Source organism: Molothrus ater, chromosome 14 (genome assembly GCF_012460135.2).
Source record: "Molothrus ater isolate BHLD 08-10-18 breed brown headed cowbird chromosome 14, BPBGC_Mater_1.1, whole genome shotgun sequence".
Lineage (NCBI taxonomy): Eukaryota > Metazoa > Chordata > Aves > Passeriformes > Icteridae > Molothrus > Molothrus ater.
In genome coordinates, this window is record NC_050491.2 from 19,149,547 (window position 1) to 19,172,675 (window position 23,129).

The 23,129-nt window shown below is 52.3% G+C and overlaps 1 protein-coding gene across 1 annotated transcript in view; it reads left to right on the top strand.

The window, feature by feature from the left end:
- Window positions 1-22,567, top strand: part of LOC118698689 (proto-oncogene DBL-like) — a 28,562-nt gene extending 5,995 nt beyond the window's left edge. The window contains exons 2-10 of the mRNA XM_036402170.2: window positions 4,363-4,431; window positions 4,939-5,053; window positions 10,650-10,740; window positions 17,187-17,306; window positions 17,920-18,036; window positions 18,710-18,859; window positions 21,432-21,556; window positions 22,018-22,132; window positions 22,493-22,567. Of these exons, the coding sequence (XP_036258063.1) occupies window positions 4,363-4,431; window positions 4,939-5,053; window positions 10,650-10,740; window positions 17,187-17,306; window positions 17,920-18,036; window positions 18,710-18,859; window positions 21,432-21,556; window positions 22,018-22,132; window positions 22,493-22,567 (977 nt within the window). The remainder of the gene's footprint in view (window positions 1-4,362; window positions 4,432-4,938; window positions 5,054-10,649; window positions 10,741-17,186; window positions 17,307-17,919; window positions 18,037-18,709; window positions 18,860-21,431; window positions 21,557-22,017; window positions 22,133-22,492) is intronic.
- Window positions 22,568-23,129: the final 562 nt, after the last annotated feature.

Below are 23,129 nucleotides of genomic sequence, written 5' to 3' on the forward strand. Positions count from 1 at the left end.
GTGCAGGACCCAGGCCTTGCAGGGGCCATCCCCCTTGGGATCAGCCCATCGTATCTCCCAGAGGAACAGCCATACATAAACCTCCCTGCTGACCTTTCCCTTGGGATGAAAGCTGCCTTTGGCTGGCTCTGGGCAGGCAGCAGGTGCTGCAGGCTGAGCCAGGGCTCAGGGGGTGCAGGTGAGCCCCTGGCCACAGAGAGGAGTGGGCTGTCCCCAGGGGCTCTGGGGACAAAGGCACTTGCAGCAGTCACAGGCGTTGAAGCTTTCTGCCATAAATATTTTAATGTGTCTTTTGTGTCCCCGCTTGGCACGGGGAATGGCACACCAGCTGGAATTCCAAGGGATTCCATGGCTCACCCTGGTGCCCAGGTTAGTCCAGCACCTGCAGCAGGGCTCAGCACTGCCCTGGGTGCCAGTCTGACACAGCCATGGGCACCTGCAGCAGCTGCTGGCTGGGGGCTGCAGGGTCCTCCCTGCCCTTGGCATCAGGGTGCTCATGGCCCTTTGCCAGCCCTGCTGGCACTGCCTGTTCTGTCCCAGGTGGGCACCCGGAGCCACTGGGGACACCATTTGCTCCTGGCTACCCCAGCGTTGGCTGTCACACCCAGGAAGCAGCCCCAGGACCCTGGCTGTCTGTTCTCTGCCCCAGCCAGGCCCTGTAAGTCACCCTCTGAACAGAGCAGGCTCTGCTGGGAGCACAGGGAGCTGCTGAGTGCCACACGTGCCGTGGGCTGGCTCCATCAGCCTCGTGCCACCTGCGTGTGCCAGCCCCTCCCAGGGCTGGATCCCATGGGTGCTGTGTAAACACCCGCTCTGCCTGTGCCCAGCAGGGACAGTGTCCTGGGCAGGACAGACAGACACAGCCCAGCAGGGACAGTGTCCTGGGGGCAGGACAGACTGACACAGCCCAGCAGGGACAGTGTCCTGGGGGCAGGACAGACTGACACAGCCCAGCAGGGACAGTGTCCTGGGGGCAGGACAGACTGACACAGCCCAGCAGAGTGTCCTGTTCTGGGCAGGACAGACTGACACAGCCCAGCAGGGAGAGTGTCCTGTCCTGGGCAGGACAGACTGACACAGCCCAGCAGAGTGTCCTGTCCTGGGCAGGACAGACAGACACAGCCCAGCAGGGAGAGTGTCCTGGGCAGGACAGACTGACACAGCCCAGCAGAGTGTCCTGTCCTGGGCAGGACAGACAGACACAGCCCAGCAGGGAGAGTGTCCTGGGGGCAGGACAGACTGACACAGCCCAGCAGGGACAGTGTCCTGGGGGCAGGACAGACTGACACAGCCCAGCAGGGACAGTGTCCTGGGGGCAGGACAGACTGACACAGCCCAGCAGGGACAGTGTCCTGGGGGCAGGACAGACTGACACAGCCCAGCAGAGTGTCCTGTCCTGGGCAGGACAGACTGACACAGCCCAGCAGAGTGTCCTGGGCAGGACAGACTGACACAGCCCAGCAGAGTGTCCTGGGGGCAGGACAGACTGACACAGCCCAGCAGAGTGTCCTGGGCAGGACAGACTGACACAGCCCAGCAGAGTGTCCTGGGGGCAGGACAGACTGACACAGCCCAGCAGAGTGTCCTGGGGGCAGGACAGACTGACACAGCCCAGCAGAGTGTCCTGTCCTGGGCAGGACAGACTGACACAGCCCAGCAGGGACAGTGTCCTGGGGGCAGGACAGACTGACACAGCCCAGCAGAGTGTCCTGGGGTCAGGACAGACTGACACAGCCCAGCAGGAACAGTGTCCTGGGGGCAGGACAGGCTCTGCAGGGCTCCTGGCTGAGCCACACTGGTTCCCTCATGGGCTGCAGAGCCCCAAATTCCCCCTTTGTCTTTTCCCTGCTTGGCTTCATGCAGCCTCCAAAACTCTGTACCAGGGCCACAGTCTCCCCCTGCAAGGAGCCTCTGGATGCAGTAACTGCAGCACTTTATGAATGGCCATTTTAGAACTGTATAAAAGTGACTCTCCACTGTTGTGACCATTTCCCACCCAGGTGCTGCTGCTGGTTTTCAGTCAGACCCTAAACCTGGAGGTGGTGCCAGCTGTGGGGACAGCAGTTTGTGAGGTGCTGTGTGGGGAGCTCAGGCTTGGTTTTGTAACAGCTGCTGGGCACAAAGGCTCCTTTTGGCTTGGAAAGAAATGAGTGGACTTTGCTGAAGCCCTGCCTTGTGCCCCCTGTGCCAGGGCAGGCTGTGCTGCTCACAGGGCAGGGCCCTGGGCTCTCCTCTGTGCTGTCCCAAGAGTGGCCTTAAATGAAAATCCCCAGATTGAGCAGAGCATCAGCTGAAGCCTTGTTTGAGAGCCGTTGGTGCCTCCCTGCCTTGCTCTGCCCTTTCTGCAGAGATTAATATCAGAGGACAAAGGTCTGTGGAGGGTTTACAGCAGCACCCACCGAGTGCCTCGGGCACAGCAGCGCTCTGGGTTTGGTGCCAGCCCTTGATTTGCCCCAGTGTTTGCCCAGGAGGTTGGGCTCAGCGGGCAGCACAGGGTGGGTGCAGGGATGAGCTGCCCAGGGAGTGGCTCTGATCAAGCACAATCAGGCTGTTGTTGTGCCTGGCCTTGCCCAGGGGCAGCATCCTGCTCCTGTGTCCTGTTGGGTTGTCCCACAGGATGGGCACAGGCTCCCCCTGCCTCCCTGCACCTTGGCAGGGTTCTCAGGGAGACCATGCCCTGTGAAACCCTTAAACCAAGAGATGTTTTCTTTAAAGGAGAGCTCCCTTTCTGCAGCCTGTTCCTGCCCAGCCTCAGTTGCTGGCTCATCCCTCTGGCAGCAGGGCAGAGCCCAACCCAGCCCACGATTGCTGCAGGGTGGTGCTGGGGCTGCCCTGGGTGTCCCAGCACATCCAGCCCTGGCTGCTGCTGCCTTTTGGGGCAGCCAGGGCTGGGCAGGGTGTGTTTGGGGACCAGGCAGCCACAATGGTTTGTGACAAACACATGGGCACAGCATGGGCTTTTCTCTTGTGTTTGCAATGGCACATGTTTGGTGTCATCTGGTTCATGTGTTGGAGCTCATTAGGTTGTTAAATGTGAATTTTATCAGTATGAAACCACTGACCTGGTGAAAAAAGGAATCCACAAATAGAGAAGAAATCTCTTGCTGCTGCTTGTCCTCAAGCTGGGTGAAGAGGTTGAATGAGAGACAAATATTTGAAATATCTTTGCAAGACAAACTTCTTCCTCACCAAGACCAATTCTAGGGCCTGTTAAAATCAAGAATGTTTCTGTAGATGCCAGTGGGACTGGGGCTCCATCCTCAACAAGCACAAATCCCATTTTTATCCACAGGAGGGGAACCCAGCAGTGTGTGTGCCTGGGAGCAGCCCTGGCTGGGGAATTTGGGAGGCACAGTGACCCCCAAACACATCTGGGCTGCAGCACCTGACAGCCAGAGCAGGCCTGAAAACCCTTCAGATAAAGGAGAAGTGACCAGAAAGCTTTTGAAAAAAGGGGAAATAGAATAAATATTGATTATACTGGAGTGTGCTGAAGTATGCAGCCTGTCTGATTTAAAGCAGCCAGAAGATTATTCCCTAGGACCAACTCTGGGAAATAATCAGTGTTTAAAATTTGATTATCAGAAAGCCCAAGGATTTTAATCTGCATAGATGTGCTTCAAAACATTTATTTGCAGGAACAAGGATGTTTGATTTTTAGCTGTCATTCCGTTTATAGATAATCCAGAAAAATGTCTGCCAGCTTTAGGCTCCTGTTGTGTTTAGTCAGTGTGGTCTTTGTTTCCTCTCCCAGGGAGAGGTGAAGTTGTGTGTGTTGTTCTGATGTGCTTCATTGCCTCTGAAACGATCCTGGTGCTAAATATGGCATTGAAACAGCTCTGCCATGATTTAATTAGGAAGAAGTCTAATAACTGACCATAAGAACAGCAGCCTCTGCAATGGCTGTGGCCCCGTGCCAGGTGGAAGCATGATTTCAGGGGGTTATTTGTGCAAAATTAAGGACTGGCACAGCCTGAAAGGGCAGCAGCCTTGGGTGCTGCAGCTCCCAGCAGAAACCTCAGCCCATTGCATTGCCAGGGCTGGGAGGCACTGGGTAAAACAGGGAGAGGGATTGCTGACTCCAAAATATAAAAATTTGCACTGGAAATGGCCCACTGAGGGGAGGGCAGTGCTCCCTTGGTGCATCTAGTGGAATACATTTGTTGCTGACTCGTGGCTTTCACCCTGTCAGAGTCATTAGAAACATTAGAAATAACATCTCTAAGATCCACATATCCTTTATTACACAATTTCACGTATAGTTTAGGGAAGTTCGGGTTCCACCTTTGGATTAACTCACTGATAAATGTGTTTGCTTTGGATTTGTGCTTTATTTTGATTGCTGCTTTTCCCTTTCTCCAGAAACTGCAATACCCATCTGTGCAAAGGACATCAGTGATGATCTGATGAAAGAGTTTGCTTTTCTGTCTGGTGAGTACAGGAACATCTCCAGGGTCTCTCTCCCCCTGTGGTAATTAAACACTCCAGAGCAAGTTCTTTGCCATTTGTCAGAGTGATACTTCCCACAGGCTGTTGGCCATCAGGTAGTATCCAGTGCCATAGAAATGCTGTTAATAAAACATGGAGGCACTTGGGAGAGCAGATTAAGTTTCTGTCCCGTGCCACTGTAAAATATTCTGACTCCCAGCACTCCATGCATTACAAGCACTTTGCTGTGAAATGCATTTCTGTAGGTTCCAGAGCAGTGTGTTTGTTTGCCCTTGTATTTCTGATTTCTTCTGCTGTGCTGTGTAAAGTTCACTCAGTGAGTAAAGGAAATGCCTGGTACTGGATGCATTTGTTTCCAGCACCTGCCCTCGTGTGTTGGACTCAGAGGCAGATTTGGCCTTGTGTGGCTCCTCTGGCGCTGTGAACCCCCTGTGCCAGGGGCAGGGAGTGCTCTGAGCAGCCCAGGGCAGCATCCCTGTGTGTTTGCAGGTGGAAGGGGCAAGGACAAGGCCTGGATCATCACCCTGCCTGACAACGCTGGCTTCAACCAGGTGCCCGAGGAGAGCGTGGCCAGAGTCCTGAGCTACCTGACCTCAGTGCCCAGGTAGGAGCTGCTGGCAGCCCTGCCCTGGGGCGGGTGGGCAGGGGGGTCCTGCCTGCCCTGGGCAGGGCTCTGCAGGTGCAGCAGGGTGGGCGAGGGCTCCCTCGGCTCTCGGAGCAGCACAGGGGTGCCAGCCCCTACAGTGTCCAGGGCAGGTGTTCTGAGTGCCAGCAACTGCAGGGCAAGGAGTGGGCATCATCCCTGCGACCTGTCAGCTGGAATGTACCACACATTTCCTTGATTAAGTTTCTAATTAGCAACAAGCTTTCCTCAAGCTTTGGCGTGTGTCACTGCTTAAATATACCATGCCACTGCAAAATAATATTTTGACGTGTACAAATAGAGAGTCATTGCTGTGGAAAAAGAGAAGTGAAACCAGAGGGAGAGGCTAATTACAGAACAAAGCCTTTGGGGTCCCTGTGACAGCTGATGGCTCAGCAGAGAGCAGCAGCTCCCATTGCCTGCCTGTGTGTCAGGGCTGAGCTGCTGACAGTCTGCCTGTGCCTCACACAGGGCTGTAGGCTTGGATTAATGACCCTCCTAATTCTGGCTGCTGAGCCTGGTGACTCACTTACCTGGAATCCTTCATTTTCTTGAATTATGCCTGTTTTGGCAAATTCTGTCCTGCAGGGAGAGCAGGCCGACAGCAGCTAGATGGGAGCTTTCCATCAGCAGCTGCTTTGGAAGAAGTGTGGGGTGTTTAGGCACCTCTGTTCAAAATAAAAAAAAAAAAAAAACAAAACCAAAAAGGAGCCTCTGGTTCCTCTGTCCTCTTTTTGATGGACTCTGAGGGTTCAGGGGCTCCTGGCCCAGCAGGAACAGGACCCAGCCCTGCTCTGTGCAGCTGCACTTCCCAGCTCTGGCTGCTTTCTCCAAGGCTTCTCATTCCAGCCTGGCATTAGCATGATGAGCAGTCCTGAGTCCCTGTAATAGGTCAGACTCAGTCAAGAAACTAATGAGAGCTGCGAGCTTGCTGGTGATTCAAACGCGTTCAGCATGTTTGTAGTAAAAGCACTTTAATCATCCTGCTCTGCTCCTCCTGCCCCGGTGTCTGATCAGCTCAGGAACGTGTGCTCCCCAGCACTTTGGGGCTGCAAGGCTCAGGGCACCAGGAAAGCATCACCTGGGTGAGGGTGGCAGGTTCTGTGCCAGCCCTGGGTACACATCCCCCAGCAGCATCACATCGTGGGGTTAGAGTCAGACCTAGGCCAGAAAGCCCCTAAAAGAGGGAGATGTTTCCTTGCTAGAGGTGCTTCACTTCCTCAGTTATCAGGGTTAGGTGGCTGCACCAACTCCTGCTTACCTGGATGTGCAGGGGCAGATGAAAACCACACACCCGTGCCAAGGAGCTGCTTGGTGTCCTGCCTGTACGGCCTGGGAACACCTCAGGGCTGTCAGCTTTGTGGTGTTTGGGCAAGCTGAGTGGTTTGGAGTATTTTGGGAAGCTGAATTTCACGAGGCACTCTTCTCCTGAAATCATTGTTGGGTAAAGGAGGTGGATGCTGAGAGCTGCTCCCGAGTCCTCAAGGCAGGTGCATTTACAGCAGAGCCAGGGGCAAGGTGAGTCTGTAGGCAAGAGAACTTTTAGTGTTCCTGGGAACTGCTGCAGGCAGGAGGCAGCTGCAGGGAGTACTTGTGTGCATGAGCTGGAAGGGAAAATAAGTAATAGGTGCCCACTTTCTATTCTGTGCACATGCAGCTCAAAATGCTGCCTGCCTTCAGGCTGGCTGTGCTGAGCAGCAGCTGCAGGGGGCTGCTGGAAGCAGGGAGGTGTGACAGATCTGTGTTTGCAGAACAGAGACCCGAGCAGTGGGAAAGCAGGGAGGTGTCCTTTACCCAGGCTTGGATTGAGCACTGTGACAGTGCAAATTACAGCAAATACAAATCTTTTCTCTAGGCTGAAGGAATTGATCTCTTCCAAGTTAAGCCAGAATTCCAATAGAAGCTGAAACAAAAATAAATCAGTTGAAGTCAGTTATGGTATCTGTAAGATTGTTACTACAGAAAACTGACTTAATTACCATTAAAGTAAAACTTGAAAACTGAAAGAATCCCTGTGTGTGTAGCCTTGTGTGGTGTTACCTTCAGTCCTGTGTGCAGTGCTGGGTGCCACATTGCAAAGGATGTGAAGCTGTGCAGAGGGATCAGGTCTGGCGAGAGGGCAGAAGGAATGAGAGCAGCTGCCCTGTGGAGGGGGAGGCTGGAGGGGATCCCTGCTCCCTGGCCCTCCTGAGGATGCCAGAGGAGGGTGCTGAGCTCTCCTCCTGGCGTCCAGGGCATGTGGGAATGGTTCAAAGCTGCCAGGGCAGCTTTAGAGCAGACATTGGGAAGCATTCATTTGCTGAGGGGGTGCCAAACTCCAGAACAGTTTCCCTGGAGATGCCATTGATTCCCCAAGCTGTCAGCGTTCAGGGGGCATTTGGACAATGCCCTGAGCACATCTTCTAGCTTTGGTCAGCCTCAAGTGGTCAGACCTTTGGACAGGTTATCACTGTGGGTCCCTTCCTACTGCAATGTCACCTCCTGTTCTGTTCTTTCTTTGACTCACAGCTGGTTGGTGTTTGGACAAGCTTTGCCTGTTTGCTGTGGGCTGGAGGTGAGGTGCAGAGTGGCTCAGGGCTGTGACACTGAGTGTGGCACACTGGAGGGTGCTGGTGCCTATAAATATCCCAGGATTCCAGCACTGGGCAGGTCCTGGTGCTCTGATCCCACCAGCAGCAAGGAGCCTCTGGGGGCTGTGCTCAGCCTCACAGCTGCAGACTCCAGGGTCCAATTTCAAGTCCTGCAAAACATCCCAGGCCTTTATTTTTAGTCTGGTGCATCAAAAAGGGACAAGAAACACCCAGAGAGAAGCAATCCTTGCCCTGGTTATCTGTCTCCATCTCCCTGCTGCTGGATGCAAACAGAGAGCCCTCACAGCCCCGGTAGAAAGCATTCATTTATTTTTATTGTCACTCTAAAAGGTACATCATGGGCCTGGAAATCTGACAAACGTGCAAGGCCTGGGTTGCAAATAGTCACAGAGTTTCTCCACCGGCCTACAGTGACCAATTTCTCACAGTAGGTGCCAAGGCTGTCAGACTGCTGGGAGCTTCCCTCTGTTTCTGTAAGGGCACTGGTAAAAGTCCATTAGCATGCTCAGAGGTGCTCTCTGAGCATAACCTTGTCCTGAGTTAATGACTCCAGCTTTTCCTAACTGGCACTGCACTGCAGTCTGGCTGCCTTTTCTGCATTCTGGGGGTTGTAGTCAGGTTTTATTATGATTACAGCAGTTCTGTGTAAACACAGTTTATTTTTTTTTCACTTGCAGGCCCTTGGGAAACACCAGGGAAGTTGGGAATTGTTCTTTATAGCTCAGAGACATAGCTTTTAAAATTCTAAAGTGTGCTGAAAAACCAAAGGGTTTTATTTTTGCCTCAAACCAAAGGATCCTTTGGCCTGCTCTTACCCACCTGGGTCACTTAGCTCGTGGTGGGGAGGAACAGAGCTGACAGAAACCTGCAGAGTTGGCTCACATTGCCCAAACCATTCTAAGCAAATAAAGGTTTTGGCTGAAAAGCCAGACTCACCATGCTCACAGCCTCAGACTTTATTCCATGTGTTCTGCGTATGACCCATATGCAAAATTTGATGTTCATTTTCTCTGCTCTTTTCGTCTACACTTCAAAGCCACTGAATGAATTCAAGCCTTTGCACTGTGGGTGTGAAGGTGCAGATCCATAGGATGTGGCACAGGGTGGCTTGGGAGCCTCTCCATGCCTTCAGTCAGCTTTTGTGATGAGTCAGAGGGAATTGTAGTCCTCATCCCTCTGAGCACCGCTGCTAATTCCTCCTAAATGTGTTTGTCAGAGCTGTAGCTGCCACAGAGCAGAGCAGCAAGATGTGCACTGAATGAAAGCTCCTGCACTGCCTTCAAGTGACTTTTTTTCCTTTCCTGTAGCGAGTTGCCAAGTGTTGTCTGCCTTGTGATACCTCTGAGCAATCCCCCTGTGTTTGCCTTGCCAAACACGGGAATTAGCAGGGATGATGCTGGCACAGGGCTGTGCCAGGGCAGCCACCTGAGCCCTCTGGGGAGCCAGCAGCGTCCTGGGAGCCTCTCCCAGCAGCAGGGCAGGCTGCTGTGGGCATGGCTGTCCTGTGTCAGCATCCACAGGGTAAACGCTGCAGCCATTGCCTGGCTGTGCTGTAAATACACTCCTGGAGAGGAGGAGGTTCCAGGCTGGCTGTGTGCAAGCACAGAGCAGCTCCAGCTCAGCTGCCTGCTGTGTGCTGCTCCCCCAGCCTGCCAAGGAACCTTTGAGTTACAGCCAGGGCAGCCTTGGGCCCTGCCAGAGCAGGCACCCCTGGTGCAGCTGCCTGGCCTGGCCTGGCCATCTCAGAGCAGCTCAGAGGCTTTGGGAGTTACAGGGACTCAGGAGCCTGTGCTTGCTGAGTCAGCTGGGCAGTGCTGGAAAACACCTTGGGGCAGTGGCAGTGGCCCTGCAGGACGGGCTGGGGGAGCCACCACAGCTCCCTGGCCCCTCTGCCAGGCTGCCACTGCCCTGCCCTGTTGGTGTCCCCTCTGCTGTCTCCTGCCCTGTTGGTGTCCCCTCTGCTGTCTCCTGCCCTGTTGGTGCCACCCCTCCTGTCTCCTGCCCTATTGGTGTCCCCTCTGCTGTCTCCTGCCCAAACAAGGCAGGAGTCCCCACTTGGCTGCTCTGACCTGGGCAGGGAGGGCAGGGGGGCTTGGGCCATCAGCTGGGGGAGCCTCTGGCCAGGGCACAGCTCCTCTGCAGGCTCCTTCTCAAGGCCAGTTTGGGTTTCAAGAGCAATCTGCTGTCACCACCTCTCACAGAGCCACAGGTGATGCTGAACATGGGTAGCACAGTCAGAGGTGATGCTGGACCTGGGTAGCACAGTCAGAAGTGATGCTGAACATGGGTAGCACAGTCAGAGGTGATGCTGGACCTGGGTAGCACAATCAGAGGTGATGCTGGACCTGGGTAGCACAATCAGAGGTGATGCTGAACCTGGGTAACACAATCAGAGGTGATGCTGAACATGGGTAGCACAGTCAGAGGTGATGCTGAACATGGGTAGCACAGTCAGAGGTGATGCTGGGCCTGGGTAGCACAGTCACAATCACAGGGGCTGGGCTGGGAGGGGAGCTGTGGAGATCACAGAGCCTGGGCTGGAAGGGATCTTAAAGGTGATCCAAGCCCCCAGGCAGAGCAGCCTCACCTGCAGCAGGTTGTGCTGGAATATCTGGAGATGTGAAAAGCCCCAGGTGGGTTTTTAAAATATGCAGAGAAGGAGATTTCCCAATCTCTCCTGGCAGCGTGTCCCAGGGCACTGTCACCCTCAGGAGAAAGACATTTTTCCTCATATTCAGATGGAATTCCCTGTGGTTCAGTTTATGCCTGTTGGCCCTTGTCCTGTTGCTAAGCTCCACTGGAAAGAGTTTGGGCGTTCAGGAAATTTTTTTCAAAGGGAATTTCAGGAACTGCAGAAATACTAAAATGTGGTTTGCACTCTGAGTTCTTGGATTTGGGGTTTTTTTGGGAACAGAGTCACTTTTCTTGGAACATTATCTGGTTACTGGTATTTTCTTATCTTGCAGTCAGCATGAGTCTGACACTAAATTTATCCTAATCCTGGACAGAAGACTGGACACCTGGACATCAGTCAAAACAACTCTCCAAAAAATAGCAGTAAGTCCTCTTTATTGTGGATTGCTTTTAGTGCACTGTCACCCTGCCTTTGTGTACCTCCTTCAGAAAACAGTGGGAACCAGAGCAATGGTGCTCCTGCTTCCTCTCTAGGCAGCACTTTGCTTTATAGCCCTGTAATTAATTGCAGTGTGTAAATGAGCTGTTTGTGTGTTAATTTGCTTGCTTGATCCATTTCCTGGGGTTTATGCTCTTTTGCACTGGTTCAAATGTATTTTGTGCCATGTTCTATGCTTTTGATGGGTGGAAAATTTTGCTCCATATATGTTCTTTCTTGACACTGGTTATTAGTTTATTTTACCTAATTGTTGGTGACTGAAAGTTTTAGGTTCTTTGAACAGGCTTCACAAGGATTTGTATGTGGGCATGGATGGAAAAATCTATTAAAAGGTGTATGGATGCATTAATGTGTTTTAAATAATCTGGTACACATGCATGAAGCACTGGCAGGCACCTGCTCTGAGCACAGCTCACAAGGGGGTTGTGCAATTCTGCATTGCTCTGTGTCTGGGAACCAGAGCTTGGATTTTCAGCAGAGTGTGCAGCTGTAGGGAAGTCACAGCTCTGGGTGCATGGGGAGGTGGGAGCTAACAGAGAAATCCTTTCCCAGCCACACCATGCCATGGGGTGGGTCAGGGGAGGTATTCTGGGTGTATTGTTGTTGTGCTTGTTTCTGCTCAGTCATTGAGGGGTTAAAGACATTGGTCCATCTGAGGAAGGATGAAGGGAGTGTACTGAGACAGAAAATGCTTGCCTGGTTCTGATAAAGTTAGATTTATGGTATTTTAAATGGTTAATGCTGCTACAGCTGAAGTTGGTGTTAAAAATACCTGGCTTTGCTGGCAGTTTGCTGGTCAGCATCCCCAGGAGGCAGAGAGGGCTCCCTTTTTGCAGTGTGAATGAGATCCCACTAAGAGTATTTTCCGTTCTTATTTTTCTGAATGTTAGAATCTGAACTTGCAGGTGTGGTTACCATACCACTAGAGAAGAAGCAGCATTTAGAAAGTAGTTCTTTAAAGTGATCATCAAAATTCAGTTCTGCTGCCAGCATTTGAACAGGTGCTAATACCAAGAGCATCCTTTAAGGATGAAGGACTTGCTTTGCATAGTCTGGAAGTGTCAAATGGGAAAAAATCCTGTCCTAATTTGTAGCTTCTACAGAAGTGTCATTCATTTTGTGTTTAATAAGAAAATGGAATTATTTGAGCAGGCACCCTGTTTGTGCCATGTGTCCATGTGGAGAGGTGACTTTGCCTGCAGGATCAGGGCTGTCCATGCAAAGACTGGGAGGTGCTCTGTGCAAAGAGGGATGCAGGAAACCTGTGCCCACTAAATCTTAAGACTTGGGAATATGATCTTAAAAACCAGTCAGGTCCTAAATGGCTGTGGCTGTGTCCAGGAGGTGTAAGGACAAAAATTTAAATCTTGATTTTTTTCCCAGTCACGCATCATAAGCCCTGATGCAATTTAAAAAAAATCTTTTTCTGATCTTTGTACAATTTTGGAGTAAAGGAGTGCCATGAAGCTGAATTTAAATCACAGACTGTGTCCTATTTTTTCCAGCATATGTATATGCAAGTGCAGCTCTGCGGTTGTGCATCTGATCTTGAAAATTTTTCTATCACACTGCACAGATTTTTGTTTTAACTCTTTCTGTATGTCTCTAACTGCCTGGGCAGAGCAGGCTAGCAGTGCTGTGGGAAGTGATGCCGGGCAAGCCTCGGGTTTTGGCCGGAGCATCTTTCCTTGGTTCAGCCCCAGAACCCAGAGCAGCTGGAAAGGCACCTTGGAGATAGCGGCGGGGGGAAAGGGAAGGGTGAGAGCTCCTAGCTGGGAGCCCAGTCCTCGCAGCAAAGAGCGGCTGCAGCATGATTTTTGGCATTCCACCTTAAAAGCAAAGCCGGCGCTGGGGAGGAGAGCGGGGCTGCCAGCCGGGAGCCGGCAGGGCTGCTGCCTGCCCGAACCGAGCCGAACCGAGCCGAACCGAGCAGCTGCGTGCCGGCCCCGGCAGCGGGGAGAGCCGGGCAGGGCCCCGCAGCATCCCCGCAGCATCCCCGCAGCATCCCTGCATCCCTGCATCCCTTCCCGCAGCATCCCCGCATCCCTGCGGGGCCATGGCGGAGGCGGGCCCGCGGCGGGGCGGGCGGCCCGCCCGGGATGCGGTAAGGCTCGGGCCGCCGTGCTGCGGACAGCGGGACACGGGGACAGGGGGACACGGGGACAGGGGGACAGCGAGACAGCGGGGGAGGCCGGGCAGCCGCGGCACGGCCCGCAGCGCTCGGGCTCCGGCGGCGCGGGGGGAGCCAGCGGCAGCACCCTCCGTGCGGGAGCGGCCGGCGCTGGGCACCGCTGGGTATCGCTGGTATCGCTGGGTACCGCTGGGTATCGCTGGTACTGCTGGGGGCCGCTGGTACCGCCGGGTGTCACTGGGTACCGCTGGTACCGCCGGGTATCACTGGGTACCGCTGGTACTGCTGGGGGCCGCTGGTACCGCCGGTATCACTGGGTACCGCTGGTACCGCTGGGTATCGCTGGTACTGCTGGGGCCCGCTGGCACCGCCGGCTATCACTGGGTACCGCTGGTACCGCCGGGTATCAGTGGGTACCGCCAGGTACCGCCGGGTATCACCGGGTTCCCGGGTATCAGTGGGTACCGCTGGGTATCACCGGGTTCCCGGGTATCAGTGGGTACCGCCGGGTATCACCGGGTTCCCCGGGTATCAGTGGGTACCGCTGGTACCACCGGGTTCCCCGGGTATCAGTGGGTACCGCTGGTACCACCGGCTATCACCGGGTTCCCGGGTACCGCCGGCCCCGCTGCCCGCAGCGCTGCTGCCCTGGCTCCCCGCCCGCAGGAACGGCTCTGTCATTGCCCCTCCAGGGCAGGAGAAGCCGCGGCACGGAGCGGCCCCGCACGGATCCGTGCCCGGTGGTGCTGACAGCATCCTCGGGTCAGTCGTGCCGCCGGCTGCAGCAAAGGCAGCAGAGCGCTTGGGAGTTTGGCTCTGGCTCCGGGGGAAGTTAAAGGCTCGGATTAGCAGCACCTGGCATTTTGTTGCATGGCTTTTCCTTCAAGGGGCAGCAGAAAGTCATCGAGTTCAGTACCTGTAGAAGGACTCCTGGACTCTGCAGAGCTCAGAAAGAAACTTATTGGCAGATAATACTTTGGGTTTAAAATTTATTTTTTTATATATTGATTTCCAGCCTCATGGATACCCCAGTGAACTGCAGGGGAGAATAGTGTCTGAAAACAGAGTTCCTGAACTGGGCGGAAATGTTGAAATACCACTAAATGTGTCAGAGTGAGATATCCAGTAACCTCTCAGTGCACGTCCTTTCTTGTGCTTTATTAGCCCAGTTTGTCTGTATTGATTAAATCAGGGCTCTCTGTTGGTTCTAGTTAAATGTGCATTTAAAAAGTTGCTGAAGTGGCCTGAAGGTGTCCGTGTCTGTCCTGGGAAGGAGGGATGTGGTGAGCAGCCTGTGGTCAGTGGGACAGGTAACAGCAGTGAAGTGCTGCCAGCTGCCTGCTTTAGGGGGACTGTGCTGGGGGTTTTCTGCCTTTCCTGGTGAGCTGCAGAGGGCAGAGGCTTTAGAGGGTTCTTTAGGTGTTTTGTTACATAACCCCAGGCTTATCAAGTGCACAGGATTCTTTTTAGATTTACAAATGATAACGTAAAGCATGAGGCAATGTTAAATATCCTTTTGTCTTTGCTTTCTTTAATATATTGTGGGGAAGGGTCTTTTGCAGCAGTATTTTCAGTATCATTAGAGATCAGTTTTTAGGAAACTTATCTACACTTCAGCTCTGAGAAAAACTAAAATTGTTACATTAACTAAAAAAATACAATCCTTACAGTAATGTTATATTGAGGAATTACTGGTCTATGTGGGTTTTTTTTCTCCTAACATTTCATCCTTTCCCTTAAGTCTCTAAGAGGGCACAGGACATGGTTTGTGGGTGTCTGTCTTTCTTACAAGCTTATTTCTTGTCATGTTCATTTTTTCCCATGCTTGGAATACGTTAGGTGTCATTTGCAAATCTGTGCTTCCTGTTTTGTAGCTACTCCTAAGTGCTGACCTTGATCCTGTATGTATAAGATCAGCTGAAAAATCCCCAGACGCTTTCTAAACTGAATGGAAATCCAATCATCTGCCCTGGAAACTCAGGGTGAAACTCAGGCATTTCACTTTTGAGGTGAAATACCAAGGAGCAGGAGGGATACAATGGTGTGTGTATGGCTGTCCCTGGGGTGAAGGAGGACAGTGCTGTGCTCTCCTGGTGTGTCTGTGGTGTGGGACACCTTGGCATCCTGCAGCAGAGGTGTCCTGCAGCCAGAGGTGTCCCTGGGGTGGAGGGGGACAGTGCTGTGCTCTCCTGGTGTGGGACACCTTGGCATCCTGCAGCCAGAGGTGTCCAGGGCCATCCCTGCTCCCAGCCAGGCTGCTCCCTCTGGTCCCTGTGAGCTGCGTTTTCTCCTGCCTCTGCTCCCCTTTCCTGTCCTGCCCAGGGGCTCCTGGGGCTGACATTCAAAGCCTGCAGGTTTCCCATGGGGAGCTGGGTTTGGACACCCAGGTTTGGACACCCAGGCTGTTGCTCCAGGGAGATTGCTCTGCACCCAGAGGGTGCCTGTTCAAAAGGACTTGAAGGAGTAGGGGAGGCTGAAGCTCCAAGTGGCAGCAGGGCTGAAGGGCCAGGGGATGAAGGGAGTAATGATGTCAGGGTGAGGGAGGATGAATTTCTGTGCTCAAAGACATTCCTGCAGCGTTTTCCAGGGCAGGGCCAAGGTAGGAGCCCAGGGTTCACAGAGGAGGCATTCTATGCTGCCCAGGGCTGGAGCAGGAGCACAGCACCAGGGCCTGGAGCCAGCACCAATGCCCCTGTTATTTAATGGTTTGCTGTTGTTTCCAGTGCCAAGTCTTTGTCCCTGGCACCACTCTTGTTGACTTCCAAAGGGTATGAGTTTGTCATTTCATTCACAACCTTTTTTTTTCCGCTCGTACTTAAAATAACAGCAGATCAATATATTGGATTTATGTGGCTTATATGATCCTAAAACTCACTGTCCATTTCTAAGGGAAGCTGTGGGCAGTGGAAGCCACAACCTGCCCCTTCCTACCCAAGAAAACAGAGCAAATGAGTGACAGTGCAGCTCAGGGATGCCAGAGCTCGTGTAAATCCTGTTTCAAACAGCACTAATGCATGTTTGTGGGATGATCTTTGTTTTGAGGGCATGGATGAAGTGCCCTGCAGTGCAAAGTACCCAAACACGTTCATTATTCTCACCCTTGGCATAGAGGTTACTATCATGTTTCATGGAGGAGGATGCTATAAGGAGGAGAGAAATGTGACCTGGCCTGGCAAGATCTCAGAGCAAATATTGTCTTAATTAACTGAAGGCTTTACATCATGTGCTTATCCATAATTTAATGATGCAACTTCTACTTTCTTAAAAATTCTTTTTCATTCTCAAGAACCCTTTCACAGATCTATTTAAAAATGCACCTGCTAACCATATGCTTGAAAAAAGGCTCCAGCAGTGTAGACAGGAAATTCCAAATTCTTGCCACAAATTAAATGTTGCCTGGTAATTACCAAGGACAAGACGAGTGTGCTTCATGCAGTTATGGGATGATTAGAAAGTTTGGCAATAAATTTTGCTTCCTCAATCTGTCATTCCTCTCAGTGTTCCAGCCCTCTGCTCCCTGCTAAGTTGTAATTTCATTCCCCAAGTTATAATGATGAACAGAATCTGCATTATTAAAGTTTATAACAAGTGTGCCTCTGAGGAGCAGGGCTGACCTCCTGCCTGCTCCAAGGGGAGGTGGGGCTGGACAGCCCTGCTGCAGTTCCATCCCATATCTCTGAACCACCCCCAGCATCTCCCTCCTGTTGTATTTGCGGGGTGCCCCAATGAAGGAGGGAATGATGAATCTGACTCCATGTTCTCAGAAGGCTAATTTATTATTTCATGATACTATATTGTATTAAAGAATGCTATACTAAACTATAGTAAAGAATACAGGCAAGATACTTACAGAATGCTAAAAAGATAATAATGAAAACTCCCGACTCTCTCCCAACACAGCTTGGCACCAATTGGCCAAAGAGTGAAAACAACTCCCAGCAGAATCCAATGGAACAATCACCTGTGGGTAAACAATCCCCAAATACATTCCGCATGAGCACAACACAGGAGAAGCAAATGAGAGAATTATTGTTTTCCTTTTTCTCTGAGGCTTCTCAGCTTCCCAGGGGAAAAATCCTGGGCGAAGGGGTTTTTCAGAAAACGTGAATGCCACACCCTCCTGTTTTGAAAATAAGAAAGCCCCCCTAAAACTGAACGATCCCCCTGCTTTCAGTGCGTTGGGAGCTGCTGCTGGAGCTGCCACTGCCCAGGGTGAATGCTGTCTGTGTTTCCTTGCAGGCATCCTTCCCAGGGAACCTGCACTTGGTGATGGTCCTGCGGCCCACGGGCTTCTTCCAGCGCACCTTCACCGACATCGGCTTCCGCTTCAGCCAGGAGGATTTCCTGCTCAAGTTACCGGTATGGAGCAGCCTGGGCATGGCTGTGTGTGCCCAGAGCAGCCTGGGCATGGCTGTGTGTGCCCAGAGAGGCCTGGGCATGGCTGTGTGTGCCCAGAGAGGCCTGGGCATGGCTGTGTGTGTGCCCAGAGCAGCCTGGGCATGGCTGTGTGTGTGCCAGAGCAGCCTGGGCACTGCTGTGTGTGCCCAGAGCAGCCTGGGCATGGCTGTGTGTGTGCTCAGAGCCTGGGACAGAGCTGTGTTAAGCCATAAGTGTAAGAAGGAAGCCTGCTCCAGAACAGGATGTAGAGCAGAGTTTGAGGTGCATCAGGGGTCGGTGTAGGGCAGGAGGGTGACCCAGGGCTCTGTGTGTGTGTGTGCAGGTGGTGATGCTGAGCTCAGGGGGTCAGTGTGGGGCAGGAGGGTGGCTCAGGGGTCACACAGCCCTGTGTGTGTGTGTGTGTGTGTGCAGGTAGTGACGCTGAGCTCGGTCAGTGATGGGGCAAGAGGGTGACCAGGGGTCACACAGGCTCTGTGTGTGCAGGTGGTGATGCTGAGCTCGGTCAGTGAGCTCAGGGGGTCGGTGTGGGGCAGGAGGGTGGCCCAGGTGACACAGGCCCTGTGTGTGTGTGCAGGTGGTGATGCTGAGCTCGGTCAGTGACCTGCTGACGTACATCGAGGAGCAGCAGCTGACCCCCGAGCTGGGGGGCACCCTGGAGTACTGCCACAGCGAGTGGGTCATCTTCAGGACGGTGAGTGGGGCTGGCCACGGGTGCTCAGCCAGCTGGGGCTCCCTGGGGAACGTCTGCAGTCAGGCACTGAGCACTGGGGGGCTGAAAGGAGCCCCCAGAGCCACTGCACCTCCCAGATCACACGTGCACAGGAGCCAAGGGGTGTGAGGCTTTGATGGGTTTGCAGGATTGGCTCCCTCAGGCTCCTATGAAACTGCTCCCGAAAGATCTGTCTTTAAAATCTTTATTAGAGTTCCCTTAATGGGAGATACCAAATAGGCTTTTTTGTTAATAATGGTTGCTTAATGTGATTAATATCAGAACTGTGTTTGGGAAGCAGGGTAATGAGACTGCCTACTGCATACTGACCAAATGCAGAGAATTCAGAGAATTTCCAGTTCGGTTTGTTTCTTTCCCTTTGCAAGAACTTTCATATTGCCAGGAATCAGGCGTTGTGCCTTGCTGTGTGTCCTTGTGCTTCCTGTGCACTCAGTTTCCCGGGGATGCTGTGTCCCAGGTGATGGCAGGTTGGGTTCCCAGTGGGATGTTCTCCCTGTGTGCCTGCACATCCCACCCAGCCGTCTCAGCTGTTGGGCTGCCCCGGCCCAGCCCAGCCCTGGCTCTTGGGTGTGCCCTGAGGAGCTGCAGGATGGTGGTGACCCCCGGGCCGATTGCAGCCGCTGTGTCCCTGCAGGCCATAGAGAGCTTTGCCCTGACTGTGAAGGACATTGCCCAGATGTTGCAGTGCTTCGGCACGGAGCTGGCGGAGGCGGAGCTGCCCGAGGACATGTTCTGCATCGAGCGCCTGCTGGCCGTGCGCACCGAGAGGTACCTGCAGCTGAAGGTACGGCACAGGGCACTGCCAGCTCGGGGTGTGGCACAGGGTATGGCTAGGGCACTGCCAGCTCGGGGTGTGGCTCAGGGTATGGCTCAGGGTATGGCACAGGGCACTGCCAGCTCGGGGTGTGGCACAGGGTATGGCACAGGGCACTGCCAGCTCAGGGTATGGCACAGGGTATGGCTCAGGGTATGGCACAGGGCACTGCCAGCTCGGGGTGTGGCTCAGGGTATGGCTCAGGGTATGGCTCAGGGCACTGCCAGCTCAGGGTATGGCTCAGGGCACTGCCAGCTCGGGGTACGGCACAGGGCACTGCCAGCTGAAGGTATGGCACAGGGTATGGCACAGGGCACTGCCAGCTCAGGGTATGGCACAGGGTATGGCTCAGGGGTATGGCACAGGGCACTGCCAGCTCAGGGTGTGGCTCAGGGGATTTGTGATTAATATTATCCTAGGGGTCAATGGAAGGTTCTGTGCAGCCAGCTGCTGCTTTATCAGCCTGTTGTCTTTGGTGCTCCTGCACCTTCCAGGGAGCAGCACAGGCCCCAAACCCTTCCTTCAGAAGCAATCACTGTGTTCATAGTTGTTCTGTGGGGCTGAAGAATGAGCTCCTTTGCTTTGTGACAGGTTTCATTTACCTAAGTCAAAGAATTGAATCTATTTTAATTTATAATCATTTGTCATTCATGTGACAGCGAGTTCCCAGAAAGATGCCTCTAAGAAATACTGAAAATATCATCCAAGTTGTGCTGTGTGTAGGCATAATACATGTGTGCATGTTTAGAAAGTATCATTATAGATACTGTCAATGGGCCTCCATCTCTTTGAAAATGAAGAGAGTAAAATGAAATAGCAGCTACATGTATTGCAACATGACTCAGTGGCTTCAGCTTTGTGCTCAGGACTGTGGCCACAGTGCAGGGTGCAGATACCAGCTCCACAGGGTGGGTCACAGTGTAAAACCAGCCAGCAGTGCCCACTCTCTGGAGAAATAAAACACATCACATGTTTTCATTTGCGTAGAAAGCACAGCAGCACTCAGTACAAGCCATCTGTTGCTTTTAATTCCTCATCTATTAATTTCAAATATCAAAATCACTCATTGGCTTTTGTCTGAAGTGAGGTCTGCTGGCTTTTTTCTTTTGTTCCTTCTAAGACCATGAAACACAAAAGCAGATGAGAAACTGTGCACAGATTGTGGTGACAGCAAGACATGGGGTCCGTGTCTCTCTCATGACAACCCCAGGACTGGTACAGTTGATTCCTGAATTCAAATACTCAATAAATCAGAATAATTTATGTAGCTGTGATGCTGCGCAGAAACTGGCATCAAGCACAATGAAAAAATGACAGAAATTAATTAAACAGCCTAACCAAGAAATTAACCCCACTGATATACTGAACAGAAGAAGTCAAGACACCACCTGTTTGACAGTCAGGCCACTTTGCTTTATGGATAATGAATGGCTTTGAATCAAAGGAGGACCATGGCTCTGTGCAGAGCGAGGGGTAAGAGATAAATAACAGCCCCCTGCAGTCTGAAACATGCTGCACCATTGCTCTGCTGAGTCTCCTGCCTGGGCAGTGCCAGGAGATGGGGTTTGCCTTGTGTTCATCCCCAGGGTGTTTCAGTGACAGGGCTGGCACTGCACACTGGGACAGGGGAGGCTCCTGCAGCTGTGTCCTGCTCCTGGGGCTGATGCTGTGTTTGGGCTGCTGTGAGCTCTCTGGGGCAGGCAGACACTGAACCCAGTCTGGGCTTTCTGAATCCTCTCCCTGAAGAGATTTTGCCATTGTTTCTCTTGCAGTAGAGACCTGGCCATCTCCTGGGAGGGCTCTCACCCCTCCAGGGCCAGGCTCTGCAATGGAACCACAGACAGGTCACTCCTTCAGGGCCTCTGCCACCTCAGCTCCTCAGCCACATGTGTTTTCTCCCTCCTCACTTCTGTCTTTGGCCTCTTTGTCCTGAAAATAGTTGACTCAATGCACATGTTTGCTTTGGGGCTGAGCCCAGCCAGCACAGAGCACCTCAGCTGGTGCTGATGAGGACCCCAAGGGTTTAAATTTCCCCAAGAGAGGATGTATTGGGTGTGTTGGCTTCAGATGTAGGGGTTGTACTGAGTGCTGCTGTGTGGGCTCACAGCAAAGTCCTGGCTTTGTTCCTCCATGGGATGCTCCTCTTACAACCTCCTCTGCTGACCTTGATGGAGAAGCACAGCCTTCAAGCTGTGGAAAACCCTGCTTGAAGACATGAACTTGTGGACAGGTGTCTCACACCAGCACCACTGCTCACCAGGAGAGAGCTGGGGCTGTGCTGGCCTCCTGAATCATTTTGTGGCCTGCTGAATTCATGTGTGGCACTTTCCACCCAGCCTGGTGCCCTGTCCATGGCTCAGCCTCGTGCAGCTCCTGGGTTAATTCCGTGTGAAGAGGACTGAGACATCTGCTGGGAGTGCTTTGGTCTGTTGGGTGTTGCTGCTTTGTTTCACACAGGGAAACTAAGGCAGGAGAAACACAAAATGCCTCATCCTTACCTCACAATAAGCAGCCTGAATGAGAAATGTTTTGTGTTATACAGGAGGAGATCACGGCAGTCACAAAAGAGGGGAAGTTGCTTTTGAGCAGTTTTGAAGAGCCAGACTCAGGGGAATGCAGTCAGGACCAGCAGCAGGAGAGGCCTGGGGACTGGGAGACGGTGAATCGGTGAGTGCACTGTGTTCCTAAATCCCCTGATTTTCAGTGGAAACACTCAAATTATTGAGGCGTGGATGTGTTCTTTAGGTCACCTGTCAAAGACAAAGATACCCGAATTTTGCTCCATCAGGTTGCTGGGTGACTTCTCTCATGATGTTGACTTGCTCTGATCGTTGTCCCCACTGTTGTGATGAGGCTGTGGAGCACATGCAGGGCTCTTCCCTGCCAGGCCCCCAGGTTTCACCCAGATAAATGTAGATAGCAACAACTGCTTCCCACAGATGTGTGATCACACTGCTCTGCAGTGCTGGTTTCATTAAATCCCTCCCTGGGATCATCTCAAGCCACGTGTATATGTCTGTTGACTTCTTCTGAGACCTTGGGTCCCTGTGTAAGTTATCTCTGGGTCTTGTCCATCTCTGTCCCCTCTTTGCAAATTGTCCCAGTCTTGTCCTTTCTCTGTGCCCAAGGTTGCTTGGTCAGCTGCGTGAGATGGAGACTGCTTTTGATGGCTTCTGGGAAAAGCACCAGTTAAAAATGGAACAATATTTACAACTCTGGAAGTTTGAGCAAAGTTTTCAAGAGGTAGGATCAGATGTGCTCCCATTGGCAGAAGGGAGAGGTGGAGATCTGTTGGATAGAAGTTGTTATACTTTTTCTTTTGAGAGTGTTTAATTTATGCTGCTGTTCCTTGACTGTGGCAGGGCTGGCTAGCCTGGGGAGACGGCTGTGCTTCCTCCCTGAGAGCTAATTTAGGTACCACTGCCCTGCAGTCGCGTGGATTCTGCTGATGGAAGCATCTTTCAGTTTACAAATTAGTTCTTGGACACTAGTTGTGTTATTGGATTTAGCAATCGTAGCTCAAGTGTGATTAATTTTGGGCTCAGACTGCTTTCCTGCCTGTGCTTTGTATCCTTTTGCAGCAATTTTCTTCTCTGTGTCCAGGTCAAGAGTGCCATTGAATTTTTAATGGGGCAGCAGGCGGAGCTGCCCGACACGGCGACAGCATCCCCCAGGTGAAGCAGAGGCTCAAGGAGCTGGAGCACTTGGATGGCCTGGCTCAGGTGAGGTGGCCTAACATGGCTCAGGGGAGGTGATAACGTGGCTCAGGGGAGGTGATAACATGGCTCAGGTGAGGTGGCCTTGCACAGAAGCAGCACCCACGAAACACAGGAGCCACACTCTGTATTTGTGGTAGGTCTTTGTGAAATCACCTGGCTCTGTAATTTGTTGGTGAGTGCTGCATGAAGGATTGATTTCATGTCTCTGCTCTGAGCAGCAAGGCTGTGATCACTCTGAAAGCCAGAAACAGGCTGTTTAATTATCAGAGTTAAAATAAATTGCTGAGCCACCGTGAAGATCCAGAACAGATAAATGTCTGAACATGGGGGAGGCGTGGGATTTAATGAGCTGGAAGGAGAATTATTTATATTTTAAGTGCTTTAGCTATGCTAATAGGCAGAAACTTGTTACCAGGCACATGGAGTTGCAAAAAAGTTGTATCCTGCCATGTCTGTGAGTTGAACATAACATATGGGGGAAGACTAAGAGATGTAGGGGAAACAAGAGCGAAGAGAAATGA